The following is a 16,908-nucleotide window of genomic DNA, read 5'->3' as shown; positions in this document are numbered from 1 at the left end:
CACTTGACCATCCCCTTCAGTTTGGGTGAGCGGGAGAAAGGTCATTTAAATTATTTTGAATTGCCATGTTTCTAGTCATGCAGATTTCTGGAACTTAAGCACAATCCTAGCTTCTTTCCTGCATGGGTAGAAGGAATATTTTCAGTAAATACCTATTTTTTTTTCCCCCAAGTTGTTTCACAATTGGAAGTCACCAGCAATAATATTGGACAGTGCATGAGCATACACTTTGGAATTCTTTACTCCAGGGAGCAGAGACTAACCATGCCTAGAAGAAATTCCTCATTTTCATTTTAATTGAAGAATCCCTTATTTCAAAACTGTGCCTCCAAGTTTGAGATTATCCCATGAAGGGAAATATTCTTGTTAATCCCTCTCAGAATATAGTGTTGCGATAAGATTACACCTCAGATCAATATAGGTCAAACCAGCTCAACATTTTCTTTCAGGACAATCACTTCAACCCACGAATCAGCTGATGCAACCTCTTCTGAACTGCTTATAACGAAAAGTATATCGTTCTCTAAACTAGGAGGCCAAAATTCAACTCAGTACGCAGGTGCAGTCTCTCCAATGCTCTGGACAATTGTAACAGGACTTTCCTACTGCTACCCCATGACAAAGCTAGGTCAACCTTCAATTTACCTTCGCATACAGAGTGTAGATGCTCTACAAAACGGTCTCACCAATGTAGAGGAGGCCACCTTGGGTGCATCTGCGCTCTGTACATGACAAACACCACCATCTTCTGGTTGCGAACCATTTTAACTTCCCCTCCCACTCCCTGGAGGACATGTCCATCCTGAGCCTACTCCAGTGCCACAATGATGCCATCTGGAAACTAGAGAAGCAATGCCTCTCATTCTGCCTCGGCAGCCCACAGCCCAATGGCCTAAACGTGCATTTTACCAGTTTCAAAGTCTTCCCCACCCATCCCGGCCTCAGCCCATGTCCAACCCTCCCTCTCACCCCCACCTCCTTGACCTGAGGCATCCTGCCCATCTTCGCTCCCTCCTCACTGACCAATCCCCACCACTGCCTACCTGCACTCACCTGTCACCATCCCACCCACCTTCCCCAGCCCCACCCCTCCTCTATTTACTTCTGAGCTCCCTTCCCCCTCCCCCATTTCTGAAGAAGGGCCCTGACCCGAAATGTCAACTTTCCTGCTCCTTTGATGCTGCCTGGCCTGCTGTGTTCCTTCAGCTCCACACAGTTATCTAACTCCAGCACCTGCAGTTCTTGCTATTGCAGAAATGTGAAGCAAGTTGTTTTTTTTTGAAAACACGCAGAGGGTCATAGGTCTCTGGAAAGTACTGTCAGGAGAGATGGTAAAAGCAGATATGATGGCAATGTTTAAGAGGCATTTAGACAGATACATGAATGGGCAGAGAATAGAGGGATACAGACCAATGTGCAGGCAAATGGGATTAGTTTAAAATGGCATCATGGTCAGCGCAGATGTGGTGGAGTGAAGGCCTGTTACACATTCAATGTTAAATGCTTAGTACGATATATTGAAGCTGAAGCATAAGACACAGTTACCTTCCTTTTAGGGCATTGAAGAGTCGGATTCCATCTGCAGGGCCACATATTTGGATAACATCATCTCTAGTCAGCTTTAACAAATCGCCACCTGTGAATGGAGGCAATAGAAATTCAAAGCTTCCTGGGGATGTAGCAACAATGGAGGAAATTTGCACAGTACTACTGATCGCATGAAGTTCCAGTGAGATACTGCTATAGCCTTGTCTAACTGAAAGTATGGAAGAATTATTCATCAGGTTGCATAATTAGCATGCCTAGTCAGTTACCTCATGGACTAGCATACTTAGATTTAGCTTCCTGCTCATCCAGTTCAAGCCACTGTATCTTCCTTCAACTAAATGCTCAAGTAAAACAATCACTTTAAACATACTATATTAAAAAAACTCATCTAAATATACAAATTCTATTCTTCAGTAGGTCGACATAAATCCATGATACATTAATACCGGTTTGGGGCTATACTTGCCCTGAACACATTATTAATTCTGTTACACAAAATCAAAAAAAAACACTGATAGAGAAAGACTGGCTGGTCTATTGATTGTCAACTAGCCAACCTCATTGCAATGATTTTTACTTTGCCTTGCAGCCATGTAACCTCCTAGGAGCAAGTATTTAGAAATATGTAGGCAAACCTGAAATATTCCTTTCTAACCCCTGGGGCTGATCAAAAACAACCTCCAGGAAAATAAAAGTTACCATAAGATATGTTACCAAATATGCCATTCAGATCAATGTGAATGACTACAATGTTACAAATTAAACAAATAAAAAAATCAGTTTCAAGCTGGAATAGAAAATGAATTCCACTTGAATTATGTCTAAAGATTTTAGGTTCGAAGAACAAATTTAAGTCTCCATGTTTTGTGACCACTTTTTGAATTTGAATTTGAATAAAATTCTAAAAATATATTCCACATATAGGCTTACTGAGCAGGTCAGAAGACAGTCAGCAAAAGACTGAAGAATTGTTCACATTACTCTTGTTGAGTTGAGAAAAGGGAAAAGGAGAAAAGTAAGAGATGAAAACCCAAGACTTCAAGTTTTTAAAATATGTCCCGATAGAAAAAAAACACAGAAAACCACATTTACATAGCACCTCATCACATTCTCAGGACATTGCAAAACACTACACTTCATTGCCTGAGTTAACACTGAGTGCCATCAATGTTGCTTTGCAAGCAATACAGCAGTCAATTTGCGCACAAAGTCGTACCATGAATTACAATATCGTTTTAGTTGTATTGATTTGAAACAAGAATGCTGGTCAGGACAGAGAAATCTCTCTATTCTCCAAAGAGTGTTGCAGTCTATTGCATACAAAACTACAGAGATAGACCCTTGGTCTATCATCCCTTCTATAATGCTGCAACTGCAAAAATGCAGTAATCACCCAGAACCAGACAAAAAGTCCACGTAGCTTATGTGCTTATGCTCTAATGTAGGGCTTAAAGGCACAACACTTTGACTCAGGGCAGTGCTAGTAATGGGAAAAAGTGGAGCCAGATTGCTCAATTTATTTCACACGCAACTTATTTTGAAATCCGGTGCATTACATGCATACAGATCAGCTTTCAAACCAACCAAAATCTCCAGGTCAGATGAGTGCTTGGTCAACAGCACTGAACTGTCAGGTGTTCCTTAACCCTTAAGATGGAAAGAACAATGAACATACATCAACATAGTGCTTCATAACACCCTCAGAACAGCCCAAAAAGGTGTTTTGCAACCAAAGGTTATTTTTCAAGTGCAATCATTATGCAAGCAAATGCAGCCGCTAATTTGCGCATAGCGAAGACTTAAAAACAGCAGCTAAAACAAATTGTGTTTGTGTGGTGCATGTTGTCAACTGTTAACCAGAACACTGTGGAGAATTCCCCTTTCTTCAAATAATGCCATAAAACCTTTTATGCCACCTGAGCTGACAGTCGAGGGATCACTTAATATCTCATCCGAAAGATGGCAATGACACATTATGCACCGCTTTTATATTGCGTTAAATTGGCTCGTTTGGGGCTTCAACTCAACTTTGATTTGTAAAGGATGCTTATAGTAGTGCAACATTGACACAAAATACTTGAACAAGCACTACATGAACATTTTAAGAATGCATATTCTGCTGAAGAGAGTTGCTACGAGGTTCATCATCAAACAGCAGCTTCCTGAACTTCCTACCTCTCCAAAACCCTGGTAGCACCAGGCAGCTTTTCCAAAATACTGGAAACCTTGTAGTCCAAGATGGAATAAAAAACTGAGTTTATATAGTGCCTAAATGACATTCAATAGATGCAACTAAGTATTTTTAAAAAGAACAGCTAGGCGAACCCAACGGTCAACTTTGTACATTTGTTTCACAAGGTGCCACATGCCAAAATGAATAAATTTTTTTTAGTAACACTAGTTGGAGAAATTACTTTGGCTAGCATAGTGGATTACTTTGCAGTCTGCTTCCAACACCATGGGAGTAGTGAGTATCATCCACCTAGAAAGGCAGAAGAGACCTGACTGGCATCTCTTCTGACGAAGCATCTTCAAAGACTGCAACATTCCCTTCACAAAACAAACTCAACCAAGTTGACAGTTAGAATGGTTTAGCAGCCAGACTAGCTCAGAGAACCTGTAGCAAGAATCTTGAAGATAGAATAGTTTTACTTAGAACGTACAGCACATATCAGCCATTTAATTCCAACTAGTCAATGGTAACGTTAACATTCTATAAAAAATCTCCAACATTCCTTTTGATCCAACCTTTTCAGCATAAACTATTCCTGCCTCCCTCATGTGCTCCACAGCTACTTCTCTAATATATCTGCACAATTTGCTTCAACTGCCCACTTGGCAGTAAATTCCACATTTTGCCCATTCTCCGGATAAAGAAGTTTCTCCTAGCATCATAGAAGAGTGTAGAACCGAAGGTATCAATTTAGTTCATGCTCTGCAAGAACATTCAGTCTCATTCTCCCAAGTTTCCTTTTGATTTCATAGTGGCCATCGTATACTTGTAGATCTGAGACTCCTAGTTTTGGACTACTCCATAAATGGAAACATCTTCACTATCAAACACTAATTTTTAAAAACCTTTATTAAGTTACTCTGTTAGCCTTCTCTCCTTTTTCTTGAGAATCAGTATACGCTCGGTTCTGACATCAATTTAAGCTGTGCTTTTCCCAAACCACGTTGTCTAGCCTTTATACAATATGAAAAAAAAATCAGTACTGTGCATAACAATACAAATGTGGTCTAACTGAGGTACAATACTTTTGCTGACTTGTTGGCCCTTTTTGAATACTGTCATCACACTTCTTACAACTGTTCACTTTTGTAAAAATTTAAGTTTTTAAATTTATGTTTTGTGTTTCTATATTTGCCCCCACACTGCCTTCCTCGAAAGAAAACTGCAGTCCAAAATAAGTTCATCTTGCCCAACCCACCAGAGTTATGTAATCACCTTTTTTTGATAATGCAGCGAATCTTCTCTCATACTTCAAGCTTTTCAATTCCCCGCCTCACCTTAACCTTTCAAATCTCTCACTTTACGTCAACATTCAGTCAATACTACTTTAGTTTCTTCTCGGCCCCAAATTGCTACTTGTACAGTCTCCTCTCGGACTTACGAAGGTTGAAATTAGAACCTAATACATCTATTCTGAACTCGTCATTTCAGTTTAACTTTTAAAAACTGAAATTCCTCTCCTCCCTTCAGCCACTGATTCTTCCAACTAAAATCTACAGTTTAAAAAGGCAGAGTTTAGTACTAACTATTAACTACTTCCCTCCACCACTCTTATCGATTTGTGCAATATTGTGCAGCCCAGGGCTCGGCCCCCTTTCTGGGACAAAAATCTCACCAGGTGGCCCCGAGACACTTTAACAAGTATTCTTTCTCCTCATAATCTGGAGTTCATTGGGGTGCTTGCCTGGTGACAGAGGCAACATGCCCATTTTTCACACAAGCTACTCCTGAAATCCCACTAAAGACCTCAACTTGACACTAAATTGGAAAAAGTAAGTTGGTGTTGTGGCATATTACTATTAGAAACTTAGCAGAGCCTGCGAACATAGATCAAGGATCATCATGCTGTGCGGCGATTTTATTCTTCTGGCCCAACTGAATCTGAACCTAGGTCCTCAAGATGAAAAGAACGTGCTGCAACCCATTCCAGCATCCCAGGTAATTGTGCTAAATATTTTCACCCCAATAAGTTAATAAGCAAAAGGTACCAGAGAAGTTTGCGAAGAGCCTGCAGTATGGAGAAAATCGATTTCTGTGTAACCACTGCTGAGCGTCCTGAGGTGTGGCTGTTGGCAACAGATTCTGCAAAAATAAAGTTGCAAGTCTTAGACAAGAGCCCTGAAATGTACACACAGATACAATGACCCAAGAGTACATCAGCTGCAGGCCAAGGGGAGTGCAAACTCCATTGGAGATACTCAGTCACACATACCTATGGGTGTCAACGGCTTTCCTTGGTCCTAAGCTGAGCCATTTGGTGCACTATTGAACTCAGGGGTGGGGGGGGTGGGGGACTACAGTCCACATTTGCTCCATAGAAAATTTAACATAATCACCACACTAGCTACTTCACCCTAATATTTGGGGAGTGAAAGAACAGGAATCCTTGGCCATAATGACAAATTGATAAAGTCAGCACTTAAATGTATTGGAATTCCACTTAAACAGCGATAGCTTGAATAAGTTTTTCCTGTCTGGTCACACTGCCAATTCATTAAGTTGCTCAAAATTGTGTGAGGTCAGGTTTTGTTCCAACTTCAGTGCATTGCTTGTGGGCAACATTAAACATAACCCTCAAAACGGAGTCCGTTTGCACCTTGGCAACAAAAGTCCCTACCTGATTTTCGGAGACGGGAGACACGGACAGTTCCCGACAAGCCCACTTGCGAAAGGATCCCAGTGTCTGACAAGAAAAAGTTACTTGTGAACTTCTGCAAAAACCTAAAATTGATTTTCACTTTGGATGCACGTACACATGCATGTACAATTTCTTTGTATATAAATTGAAAGAAATCAAAAAATCTGAGGAGACAAAAATCACTTACCAAATTTAGTGAAAATTCAGTAGAATTATTGAGCTGAAATTGTACAGAGCATGAGGAGTTAAACATGATTTTTTTTTAAAAACATCCAATAGCCAGAGAAGTTGATTATGTTTATGCAAATTTCGATTCCAATTCTTGTCAGCATGAGAAATGAAAATGCGAATGGACAAATAAATAGGATTACCAGTTCAATAATTCTCCCAACAGCAAGACAACAGTAATTACTGACTCAATGCAGATTCTCTGTAGCATCTTTACGAAAATCTCTGGATTAGGACTGTTTTATAAATTGGGTCAGAGGCAGAGAGAAATATAGCATTTTATGGCATTTTCTTAGGAAATCTGAAAGCACTTAGCCAATGAATTACTTCTGAAATATAGACAGGTAAATGCAGCAGTTAATTTGCGCTTAGCAAGGTACCAAGCAGCACGTGCAATAAACATTCAAACTGTTTGGCTGGCATTGTTTGAGGGATAAATGATGGCCAGGACACCAGGAGAACTCTATGCTCTTCAAATAGCACAAGGGAGCTTTTGCACCCACTTGCACAGGGAAACAGCGTTTACGGTTTAATCACTCGACTGAAAGCCATCACTGCAATAGTGCTGCATTGAAGTGTCAGCCTATGTTACATGCTCCTGACTCCTGGAATGAGGCTTCAAATCACCATGGACAGTCTCAGTCTCAAAAAGCAAGAATGCTGCTACTGAAAGAACCAGACATCTATGAGAGTGCAAAGGTATCTATAATGCAGTTCTATCACATGTTCCCGAACAATTTTTTTAAAAAAGTTACACTGGTCATTAAAGCAATTAGACATGCACACCTTTTACTCAAAAAATTTATTACATCTCAATCTCCACATACAATTGATCACTGAGGCACAATGGTCATCGTCCACGTGGTAATTAGCTATTTTTGCGCACAAGAAGCCACAAATACAAATACAAGAATAACCAGGTTAACCGGAGGTTCTTTTGTACACAGTACCCTAGAGGTTTCAAATCCCCTTGAACAGGCAGACAAGGGCTAACTTTAACAGCTTACAATAATGCTGCACTGCACTCCAAGTACTGCCCTGGATCAGGCAAGATTAAATGCTCACATCCTAACCTAAGGTTAAAACCTGCTATAGATTTAGAGGAGTTAAAATATGATTATGCCTCAAATACTTTATTTTGATCCAATAGGCTTCTCATTACAATGGGAAAATGGAGGTCTGAGACGTGAGTATAAATGTGAAAATATTAATACTAATACTACCCGCCCACTATGCTAACAGAACATTTCAGGACCACTGTGGTGTCATCTAAACATACAGCAGATGAGATGTTTTCCTTGGCTAGATCATCGGATTTGTGCAAGTGGGATATCAGTCTAAGAGCTAAAACTCAATTGGGCAAAAGCCTAGGCTTAAGAATCCCAAAGAATGACACCTGTACTGCTATTGGTTAACTGCTAATAAAAGCCGAAGTTCAGCAGCACATAGCGCTAGTCTGCTTTCCACTTGTTTTGTCTAAACAGGATTCTCCTAGTTACAGCAGTTTTCAGGTTTATCTGGACCCCATGGCAAGGTTCCCATTCCAATTTCCAGTAATAAGGCTGGAGGGTGCTTATGGCTCAGTGGTAGTGTCTCTACTGTTGCATAAGCTGGCAGAGTTCAAGTCCTCCCTGCTCCAGAGGCATGCTGGAACACTTATGAACAGGCTAATTAGTTAATCCAAAACCCTATGCAGTAAAACAGACCTACTGCTTAGCTATCAAATTAAGTGCATTGCAGGAAGGTGATTTAACACTAATTTCCACTGTCAGACATGCCTTCTTGTGATACTTGCTTAGTTAAGAATCATGTGACATCTATCATTTCTAGAGGTAGGAAGAATATCCCTTTAAACCGGTTCTAAACAGATGAGTACCCAAGTCCATTTTAACTACCACCATTAATTTTGTTTTGACAGCCTTCTACAGCAGTGCACCCACATTCTCAAATCGATGGAGTGTATTTCCTTCAGGACACATACCTAACTGGCTTTGTTCTGATTTTCAAAATTGCTTTAGATTCTTATTCTCTATCTTACTGTGAGAGAAGACACTCTTGTATGAAATAATTAACAAGTTTGAGATGATGGTAATATTCCTCACTGTTTGCAAATGTTCACTTTCAGCCTCTCCTTTACTCAACTGGAGCAAGTTCCAGTTTGGGGAAAAGCTCACTCTGCAGTTGCACGTTTGCACCCGATAACTTCGTTCCTCAAAGTCTGCCGCACATTTCTTCCTCACTTTTCCCTTTCAAAAGAACTCCATCAGCACCTGAAGACTTATTAAACACTGAAGTATATTATATACACATATGTACAAGTCAAATTGGATCAAGGGGTCAGAGCTGGGAATAAATATAATATGGAAGATGCAAACACATTTCAGTACCAACTTCTACACAACATACTGGGATTAATTCAAGTATTCTTTGAGGTGTGCTTTTCATGAGGTGCAGTTGAGAACTCTGTGTCTGCACCTGCAGTTTAGAAGGATGAGGAAGGATCCAATCGAAACTAACAGAATACTGAAAGGCCTGGATAAAGCGGATACAAAAGACGTTTTCACTAAAGGCTAGAACCGGACGTCACAGCCTTAGTGTGAAGGGACAATGATTTAAAACAGAGATGAAGGGGGATTTCTTCAGCCAGAGGACGGTGAATCTGTGCAACTCATTGCTGCAGAGGGCTGTGGAAACCAAGTCATTGAGCATATTTAAGAGAAGAGAGACAGGTTCTTGATGAGTAAGGGGATTGAGGGTTACAGGGAGAAGGCAGGAGAATAGGACTGAGAAACACAGCTTATGATCTGGTGAAGTGCCTGAAGATCGGAGGGTGGCTAAAGTTGCGCCATTATTTAAGAAAGGCCAAAGGGAAATGCATGAGAACTACAGACTGGTGTGCCTAACATCGGTGGCACATTAAGTTGTTAGAGCAGATTTGAGTTAGTATCTACAAGCATTTGGGCAGTCAGCATGGCTTTGCACATGGGAAATAGTGTCTCACGAGCATGAGCTTTTGAACAGTGACCAAGAAAGTAAATGACGGCGGTGCAGTAGATGTTGTCTACATGGACTTTAGCAAGGCCTTTGACAAGGACAGGCTGGCAGGTTGTTGAGTACGGTTAAATCTCATAGATACAAAATCGGCTTGAAGGTAGAACACAGAAGGTGGTCGTAGAGGGTTGTTTTCCAGTCTGGAGGCCAGTGACTAGCAGTGTGCCACTGGGTCCACTGTTATTCATTTATATGAATGATTTGGATGAAAATTAAAGTAGCATGGTTAGTAAGTTTGCAGATGACAAAAATTGGTGGTATAGTGGATTTGAAGGTGGTTATCTAGGAATACAGCGAGATCTTAAACAATTGGACTAGTAGGCCAAGAAATGGCTGATGGTGATTAATTTAGATAAATACAAGGTGTTACATTTTGGTAGGGATTACATAGTCAACGATAGGGCTCTGGGGAATGTTATAGAACTAAGAGATCTAGGGTTCAGGTTCATAGCACATTGAAAATGGAGCCATATGTACACTGTGGTGAAGGCAGCTTTTAGCATGCCATCTTTCATTGGTCAGAGCATTGAGTATAGGAGGTGGGATGTCTTGTTGCAGCTGTCTTGTACAACACATTGGTAAGGCTCATTTGGAGTACTGCCTGCAATTCTGGTCACCCCACTAAAGAAAGGATATCATTCAACTAGAAACGGAGCTGAAAAGATTTATAGGATGCTACCTGAACTGGAAGGTTGGAGTTATAACGGACAGGCTGGATAGGCTGGGACGTTCGCCACTCTCGATTCCCCCACCCTACGTGTGTCGGAGACTGAGGGGTGACCTTATGGAGGTATATAAAATGTTTGAGGCATAAATAAGGTAGATAGCTAACAGCTTTTCCTTATGGTAAGGGAGTCTCAAACTAGAGGGCATAGGTTTAAGGTGAGAGGGGACGATACAAAAGGGGCCAGACGGTAATTTTTTCTACACAGAAGATGGGGAGTATCTGGAACAGGCTGCCAGAGGGGAGTACAATTTCATCATTTAAGAAACATTTGGACAGATACATGGATGGAATAGGTATGGAAGGATCTGGAGCAAACACAGGCAAATGGGACTAGCTTAAGTTATGAAAACTGGGCAGCATGGACAAGTTGAGCTGAAGGCCCTGTTTCCTTGCTGCAAACCTGAATGGTTAAGCAGACCCAAATGGACTAATTCTTCTCTTATATCTAATGTTCTTAGGCTGGAAGATGAGCCATAAACTGGGATATGGAGTAATGTCTAGCTAGATTATGGCAACGTTAAGCAATCACTTGTTTAGATTTTGATTCTACATTAGAAATCTCCACTACAAATCTGAAATCACTACCAAGTAGCTGTATCAAAGCTCAATCAGAGATTTAGATCCAACTGTCGCCCCAAAATCTGAATTATGCTAGAGCTCCATGTTCATCTCTCATGCCATTTTGAAAACATTTTTAAACAATTACTTTAAACAGATTTCTTAAAAGACTTTTCTTCTCCCTGCCAAATATAGCTTCAAAGTAAACTTAGTCAACTGAAACTTTTACAGGTTTCAGCTGGTTTCTTTCATCCATGTATATTTTCAACTTGAAAGGGTGAAGAAATCCCAGGAAAAGGCAAAGCACTCAGTAAAATACTCTTTCCCAACCTAAACTAAAACTTCTAAGTACAAAATTCTTTTTCATAACTGGTATTGTTGGTCCTGATTAGCTCAGTTGGCTGGTTTGCAATGCAGAGCGATGGCAACAGCTTGGATTCAGTTCCTGCGCTGGTTGAGGTTACCATGAAGGTCAGTCTTCTCAACCGCACCCCTGCCTGAGGTACGATGATTCTCAGGACAAAACCCACTACCGGTTGTCTCGGTGACAAACAGACTCATTGGTGCCGGGCATACCTTTGCTCATATATAAAGAATTTGAGTTGAGTGTTGGATGTGTTTGTAAAACCACACCAAAACAATGCTTCAGATTATGATGGGGTGGGAATTCAATAACAACCCTCTAATAATAAAGCTCCACCACAATTTTACAAACAAAGGTCAGATGCTGACAAACTGTTCATTGGTTGAGGGAGGGAGAGGTTGATCAGAAGGCAGGTGGAAGAGTTGATCAAACTGTTCTAGAACACCAAGGTGAGTGTTAGACTTGGGTGCACTTTGGAACTTTTTTTTTTAAAAGAAAAGGATTTGGAACAGGTTACCCTCTAAAACCGAAATAACTGGGATCATAGCAACCTGGCACAGTACACAACACACCTGAATGTTAGTACCTACGTTTCTAAGTTTCATTAAGTACAAATGAGAATCCTCAAATGGTATTTTACTTTTGATACCAGTGTAAATGCCATGTGCTAGTGAGTACAGAGACAAGATGATTACAAAAAAGTGCTGGAGATCACAGCACGTCAGGCAGCATCCATAGAGAGAAAGCAAGCTAACTTGATCTAGATGGCTTGTCAGACCTCGCTCCACATCAGCTCTGGATGAAGATTCATGGCAACTCAAAATGTGAGCTTGCTTTCTCTCTATGGATGCTGCCTGACCTGCTGTGATCCCCAGCATTTTATTTACAGTACAGATTCCAGCATCTGCAGCAATTTGCTCCACAAAGATGACTTTGCAGGTAAATATGTGGCTGGAGCAGCACTGCAGTAAGGAAGTTTTTCAGACCAGTCTGGGGAAAGGGGCACCTCTAAGGGACAGATTGATCCAGGCATTGTTCAATTGCAAAGATTTTCACTAAAGGTTAACTATAAGTTTAAATAACTCCACAGGGGAAGGAGAACCAGAAAGCAGAAACTAGGTCAAAAACGATAAAAGGTAAAAAGAGTAGTAAAGTCAAAAAGTCAAAAAAAAACCAGATTGAAGAAGTAAAATTTAATACCTCCTTTGTAATTTAAGTAGTAATTTCAGTTAGCCAAGAGTAGAAATTAAAAAAAAAGCCCCCCCCCAAAAAAATCAACTAGAATCCTGTAGTTATTTTGGAATGGGAGTCGCATCTTTCTTTCGTACAGATTTGTTCAAACATTTTGAGCGTGTAAATGTCTGGTATATCAGAATGCAAAAGTCGTCTTTTTGTCTTAACTATTGACTTTCACTTTTTTTGTGTACTGTCTGTCTCCACACAAGCACCACACCTCTCCCAAAATATAAAAATGTTGTACCTTAAGCCACCAATCTTTTCCATGGTCAGGGCCATACGCTGAACTGGAAAATTATGTCTTTTGTAACAATTTCTTTGCTCAGAAATTAATTGTCTCATTACCAATTAGCCATATGTCAATGGTCAGTTCAACTCATTTTGAATAATTAGTAATATTGAGATTTAAAATTCATGTCTTTCTATTTGAAGGCTCTTTTTTTCTCCCCCAGTCGTTTGACTGCGAAAGCTATTAAAGCATGTGTGTAATTACACTAAATTTGAAAAAAGTTACAGGGGTTTAGACAGCCAACCAAGTGTTTGCAAAATCAAGTGGTAAACTTGCATATTGAAGAGCTTGGGTTCATATCCCAGCTTGAATTGCTTTCAAGGAGTAAGCGTCGGAAGTTCTCTGTAGGACCATGAGGAGATGGATAATATCACTGAATGATTATGTTTCTGGTCCAGGTTTCTGAACTCTTTCCTTTGGTCAGAGTGTATCTCAACAAACTTTAATATGCCTTAGTTACCAAGAAGCATCAGAGAAGCAAGAAAGGAGGGGACAGGGCAATATTGATGAAAGGCAATGTTACTGTTACAAACATACAAAATAGAAGCAGAAACAGGCCACTCAGCCCATCAAGCCTATTCAATAAAATCATGGCTAATCTGATTACTCCACATTTTTACCCACCACTGAAACTGAGAAGATTTACAGATGGATCCACAACTGAACTTGTTTAACTTGACTACAGGAAGGAGGGACAGAGTGGTTTTATTGGTAGAATTAAAAAAAATGTTCCAAAGATCAAGGAGAGAGACGAACAAATTTCAATGGTACGCGGGAAAAACAGTGACGGTAGGAGATTTGAATGAATCAGTGCTAAGAAAATAGTGCGAGGTGTATGGAAGGGAACAAATTTTGATTTACACAGATGACTTTCTTGACCAGTTTGCCTCCTATCCCAAAAGCAAAACAGTGTCAGATCTAGATCTGGTTCAGAGACTGAAGGAGATGAACTTGACAGTGAGGACAAGAACACAATTTGGTTTAAAATAATTAGGCAATCAGACCAGAAAACACAACATGCAATACAAAGTCAAGAGCGTTAGAATTAATTCAATCCAGCAGATTGGAAAGGCGACTGTAGGGAAAAGCACTAAAAGAGCAATAAATCCATCCGAGGAAGATAATAATTAAGATACAATATGGATATATTCCTTTTAAAGTAAAAGTTGCCCTGCAAGCTAAAGGAACAGACACAGGCATGGTTGCATTACTGAATTGATGATCTGGAACCATACATATTAAACAGATGGAACAAAGTGAGCCCAGGAACAATGGTTCAGAACTAAGCTCAGTAACCCTGTCATTTCTGGTCATGGATGGAGGTGGATAATAAAACAATAAGACTCAGAGGAGAAATAGGCCATTTGGCCTATCAAGTCTTCTCCGATAATCCTCAACTCCACTGTCTTGCCTTAGCCCTATAATCCTCGATTTCCTTTTGATTAAAAATGGGTCTATCTCAGTCCTGACAATGAACTGGAGGAGGCAGCGTCACAAATATGCCCATCCTAAATTATGGAGAAACTTGGAAAGCTACAGCAAACAATAAGGTTGAAGCTTGTGCAGCCATCTTCAGCTATAAGATCATGAGTGGGTCATCCACGTTAGTCCACAATTTAATTCACATCACATACCAAGAAAGCATTAAAGGCACAAGACACTGCAAAGGCTATTGGCCCAGACAATATCCTAGTAATAGACTTGCGCTCCAGAATTAGCCATACCTCTAGCCAAGTTGCTCTGGTGCAGTTACAAAATACTAGTATGCCCAACTCTCAGAAAGTAGGTCAAATCTAATTCAGACAATTTCCATATTGTGTATGCTAAATCTTGAGCAATTTAATAGAATGTTTGGTTGGTAGTACAATCAAGCAAAACCTACAAAGCAGTCACTTGCTCACTGTCGTTCAGTTTTGGTTCTGCCAGGCCCACACAGCTCAATGTCATTACAGCTTTAGACAAAACATGGACAAAAGAAGTGAATTCCAGAGCTGAGGTAAGAGTTACTGCTCTCAATGTTAAGGTCACATTTCAGCATGGTATCAAGGAACCCTAGCAAAACTGGAGACAACAGGAATCGGAGGAAATGGCTGGAGTACAACTGAAGAGAGGTTACTTATATTTTTCCAATCGTATACAGTAAGCAGAGTGTGCGAAGTTGGATATAGTACTTGTGGATTGGAAGGCAGGCATTAGGATTAGATGTTTGTAAAATGATAGTGTGTGGTCCCTTTAAAAGACTTTTTTTTCTGGGCTTGGAGATTTTAAAAAGTGTATAGACGTACACAGCTCTTGAAATTGAAAGATTGTACCAAAAGGCTGATGGTTAGAAACCCAGGCAGTAAGTTGGTTTTGCTAGCAAGACAACCCCCAGTTTGAATGTCAAACAATTAATTTAAACTAGGCACTAAGCGACTAAAAAACAAATTTAATTTAAATCGGAAGGTTTTGACAACCCAGGACCAATCCTATTGTAAGAAATTAGTAAGTCATCAAGGGTATAAGAGGGCATTTGAAATGCAGTGTGAGAGCAGCCGTCGTCGATTAGAGATAACTAGCAGCCCCTAAAGAGAAAACTCACTAGCTCTCACAGAATTCTTTAAGTTCTTAGAAAACCGTCTGACTAAAAGGTACAGCAGCACATAACTAAAACTGAAACTCAAATATTAGCTATCAGAGGGGGAGGGGGCGGGGGTTGACCTCTGCCTTATAAAAAGAGTGTACTGGCTAAAGAAAGTCCATTACCAGAGGTTACCACAGTATTACCAGAAGTAGATATGAGGGGAGCCAAAACTTTGTTTAAGAATTGGAATAATTCAAAAGCAGCATTGTCATGTTTTTTTTAAAACTGAGGCTCAAGAAACAGATCCAAGATCAGTTAGCACACATAGCTCTCACTGAGGCTGAAATTGAAGGAATTCCAGTGCTGTTATTGATATTTTTAAATTTGTTTGTGGAATGCGGCATTCACTGGCTAGCCAGTATTTACTGCCCATCCCTAGTTGGCCTTGAGAAGGTGATGGTGAGCTGCCTTCTTGCACCACTGCAGTCCACCTGCTATGGGTTGACCGACAATGGACTTAGGGAGGGAATTTCAGGATTTCGAACTAGCAACAACGAAGGAATATATTTCCAAGTCAGGATGGGAACTTGTAGATGGTGGTATTACCATGCAGCTGCTGCCCTTGTCCTTCTAGGTGGAACTGGTCATGGGTTTGGAAGATACCGCCTGTGGATGTTCAGTGAATTTCTGCAGTGCATCTTGTACATAGCACACGCTGCTGCTACTGAGCATCGGTGGCGGAGGAAGTGGATGTTTGTGGATATGGTGTCAACAAGCAGGTTGCTTTGTTCTGGATGGTGTCAAGCTTCGAGTATAGTTGGAGCTGCACTCATTCGGGCAAACCAGGAGTATTCCATCACACTCCTGACTTGCGCCTTGTAGTTGGTGGACAGGCTTTGGGGAGTCAGTGAGTTACTCACTGCAGGATTCCTAGCTCTTGTTGTCACAACATTTACGGGGCTGTATACTAAAAAGTTCTGATGAGGAAGCGAAGACATCCTCAAACTTGCTCATCAAACAGTGGTACTGCCCAGATATTCTAAGATAGAGCACAGCACAGGAAATGCCTAGGCAGGCGACGTAGGTATATGGTAAACATAGGCACTGATAAGCAAGTATTTTATAAGGCTCAGACTTTATTAAGACTCAGTGCAGTTCTGTGAAACATGCCATGGGTGTTAGTTGGGAGGGAAGCCTCAACATGTAATCAAACCAGAACTTTCAAAACCCATACCAGCTTGTGAAGAGGAGTTTCAGTCAAGGGTTAGTAGAATGTGTAGGATTATTAACAAAGATTAAAGCAGCACAAAATATCGTTACAATTAAGGGAAATGACAACGAACTTCAAGAAGTCATTTGTTTAAGGACTATAACAGCGAAAGTGGCAGTAGAAATGAGAGCTTAGATTTTTAAAAAATTATAATGGACTACTGTTCAAATATAGTCTGATCATTGCTCTAACTTTATGTCTAA

The 16,908-nt window shown here is 40.4% G+C and overlaps 1 protein-coding gene across 6 annotated transcripts in view; it reads right to left on the bottom strand.

Moving 5' to 3' along the window:
• The window catches only part of tfcp2 (transcription factor CP2), a 116,785-nt gene that overhangs the window by 23,159 nt on the left and 76,718 nt on the right, over positions 1-16,908 (bottom strand). For 5 of the 6 annotated variants that reach the window (XR_007246685.1, XM_048523510.2, XM_048523509.2 and 2 more), the window contains exons 10-13: positions 6,607-6,639; positions 6,399-6,464; positions 5,770-5,863; positions 1,546-1,636 (exon numbers count right to left, since the gene is read on the bottom strand). Coding sequence is in view for 5 of the 6 variants with exons in the window: in XM_048523510.2 (XP_048379467.1) it covers positions 1,546-1,636; positions 5,770-5,863; positions 6,399-6,464; positions 6,607-6,639 (284 nt within the window). In the remaining variant the exon portion in view is untranslated. The remainder of the gene's footprint in view (positions 1-1,545; positions 1,637-5,769; positions 5,864-6,398; positions 6,465-6,606; positions 6,640-16,908) is intronic. The other variant, XM_048523507.2, reaches the window with a different exon arrangement.

Source organism: Stegostoma tigrinum, chromosome X, assembly GCF_030684315.1.
Source record: "Stegostoma tigrinum isolate sSteTig4 chromosome X, sSteTig4.hap1, whole genome shotgun sequence".
NCBI classification, from domain to species: domain Eukaryota; kingdom Metazoa; phylum Chordata; class Chondrichthyes; order Orectolobiformes; family Stegostomatidae; genus Stegostoma; species Stegostoma tigrinum.
The sequence above is the reverse complement of the archived record's forward strand: the minus strand, read 5'-3'. Positions and strand labels throughout refer to the sequence as shown.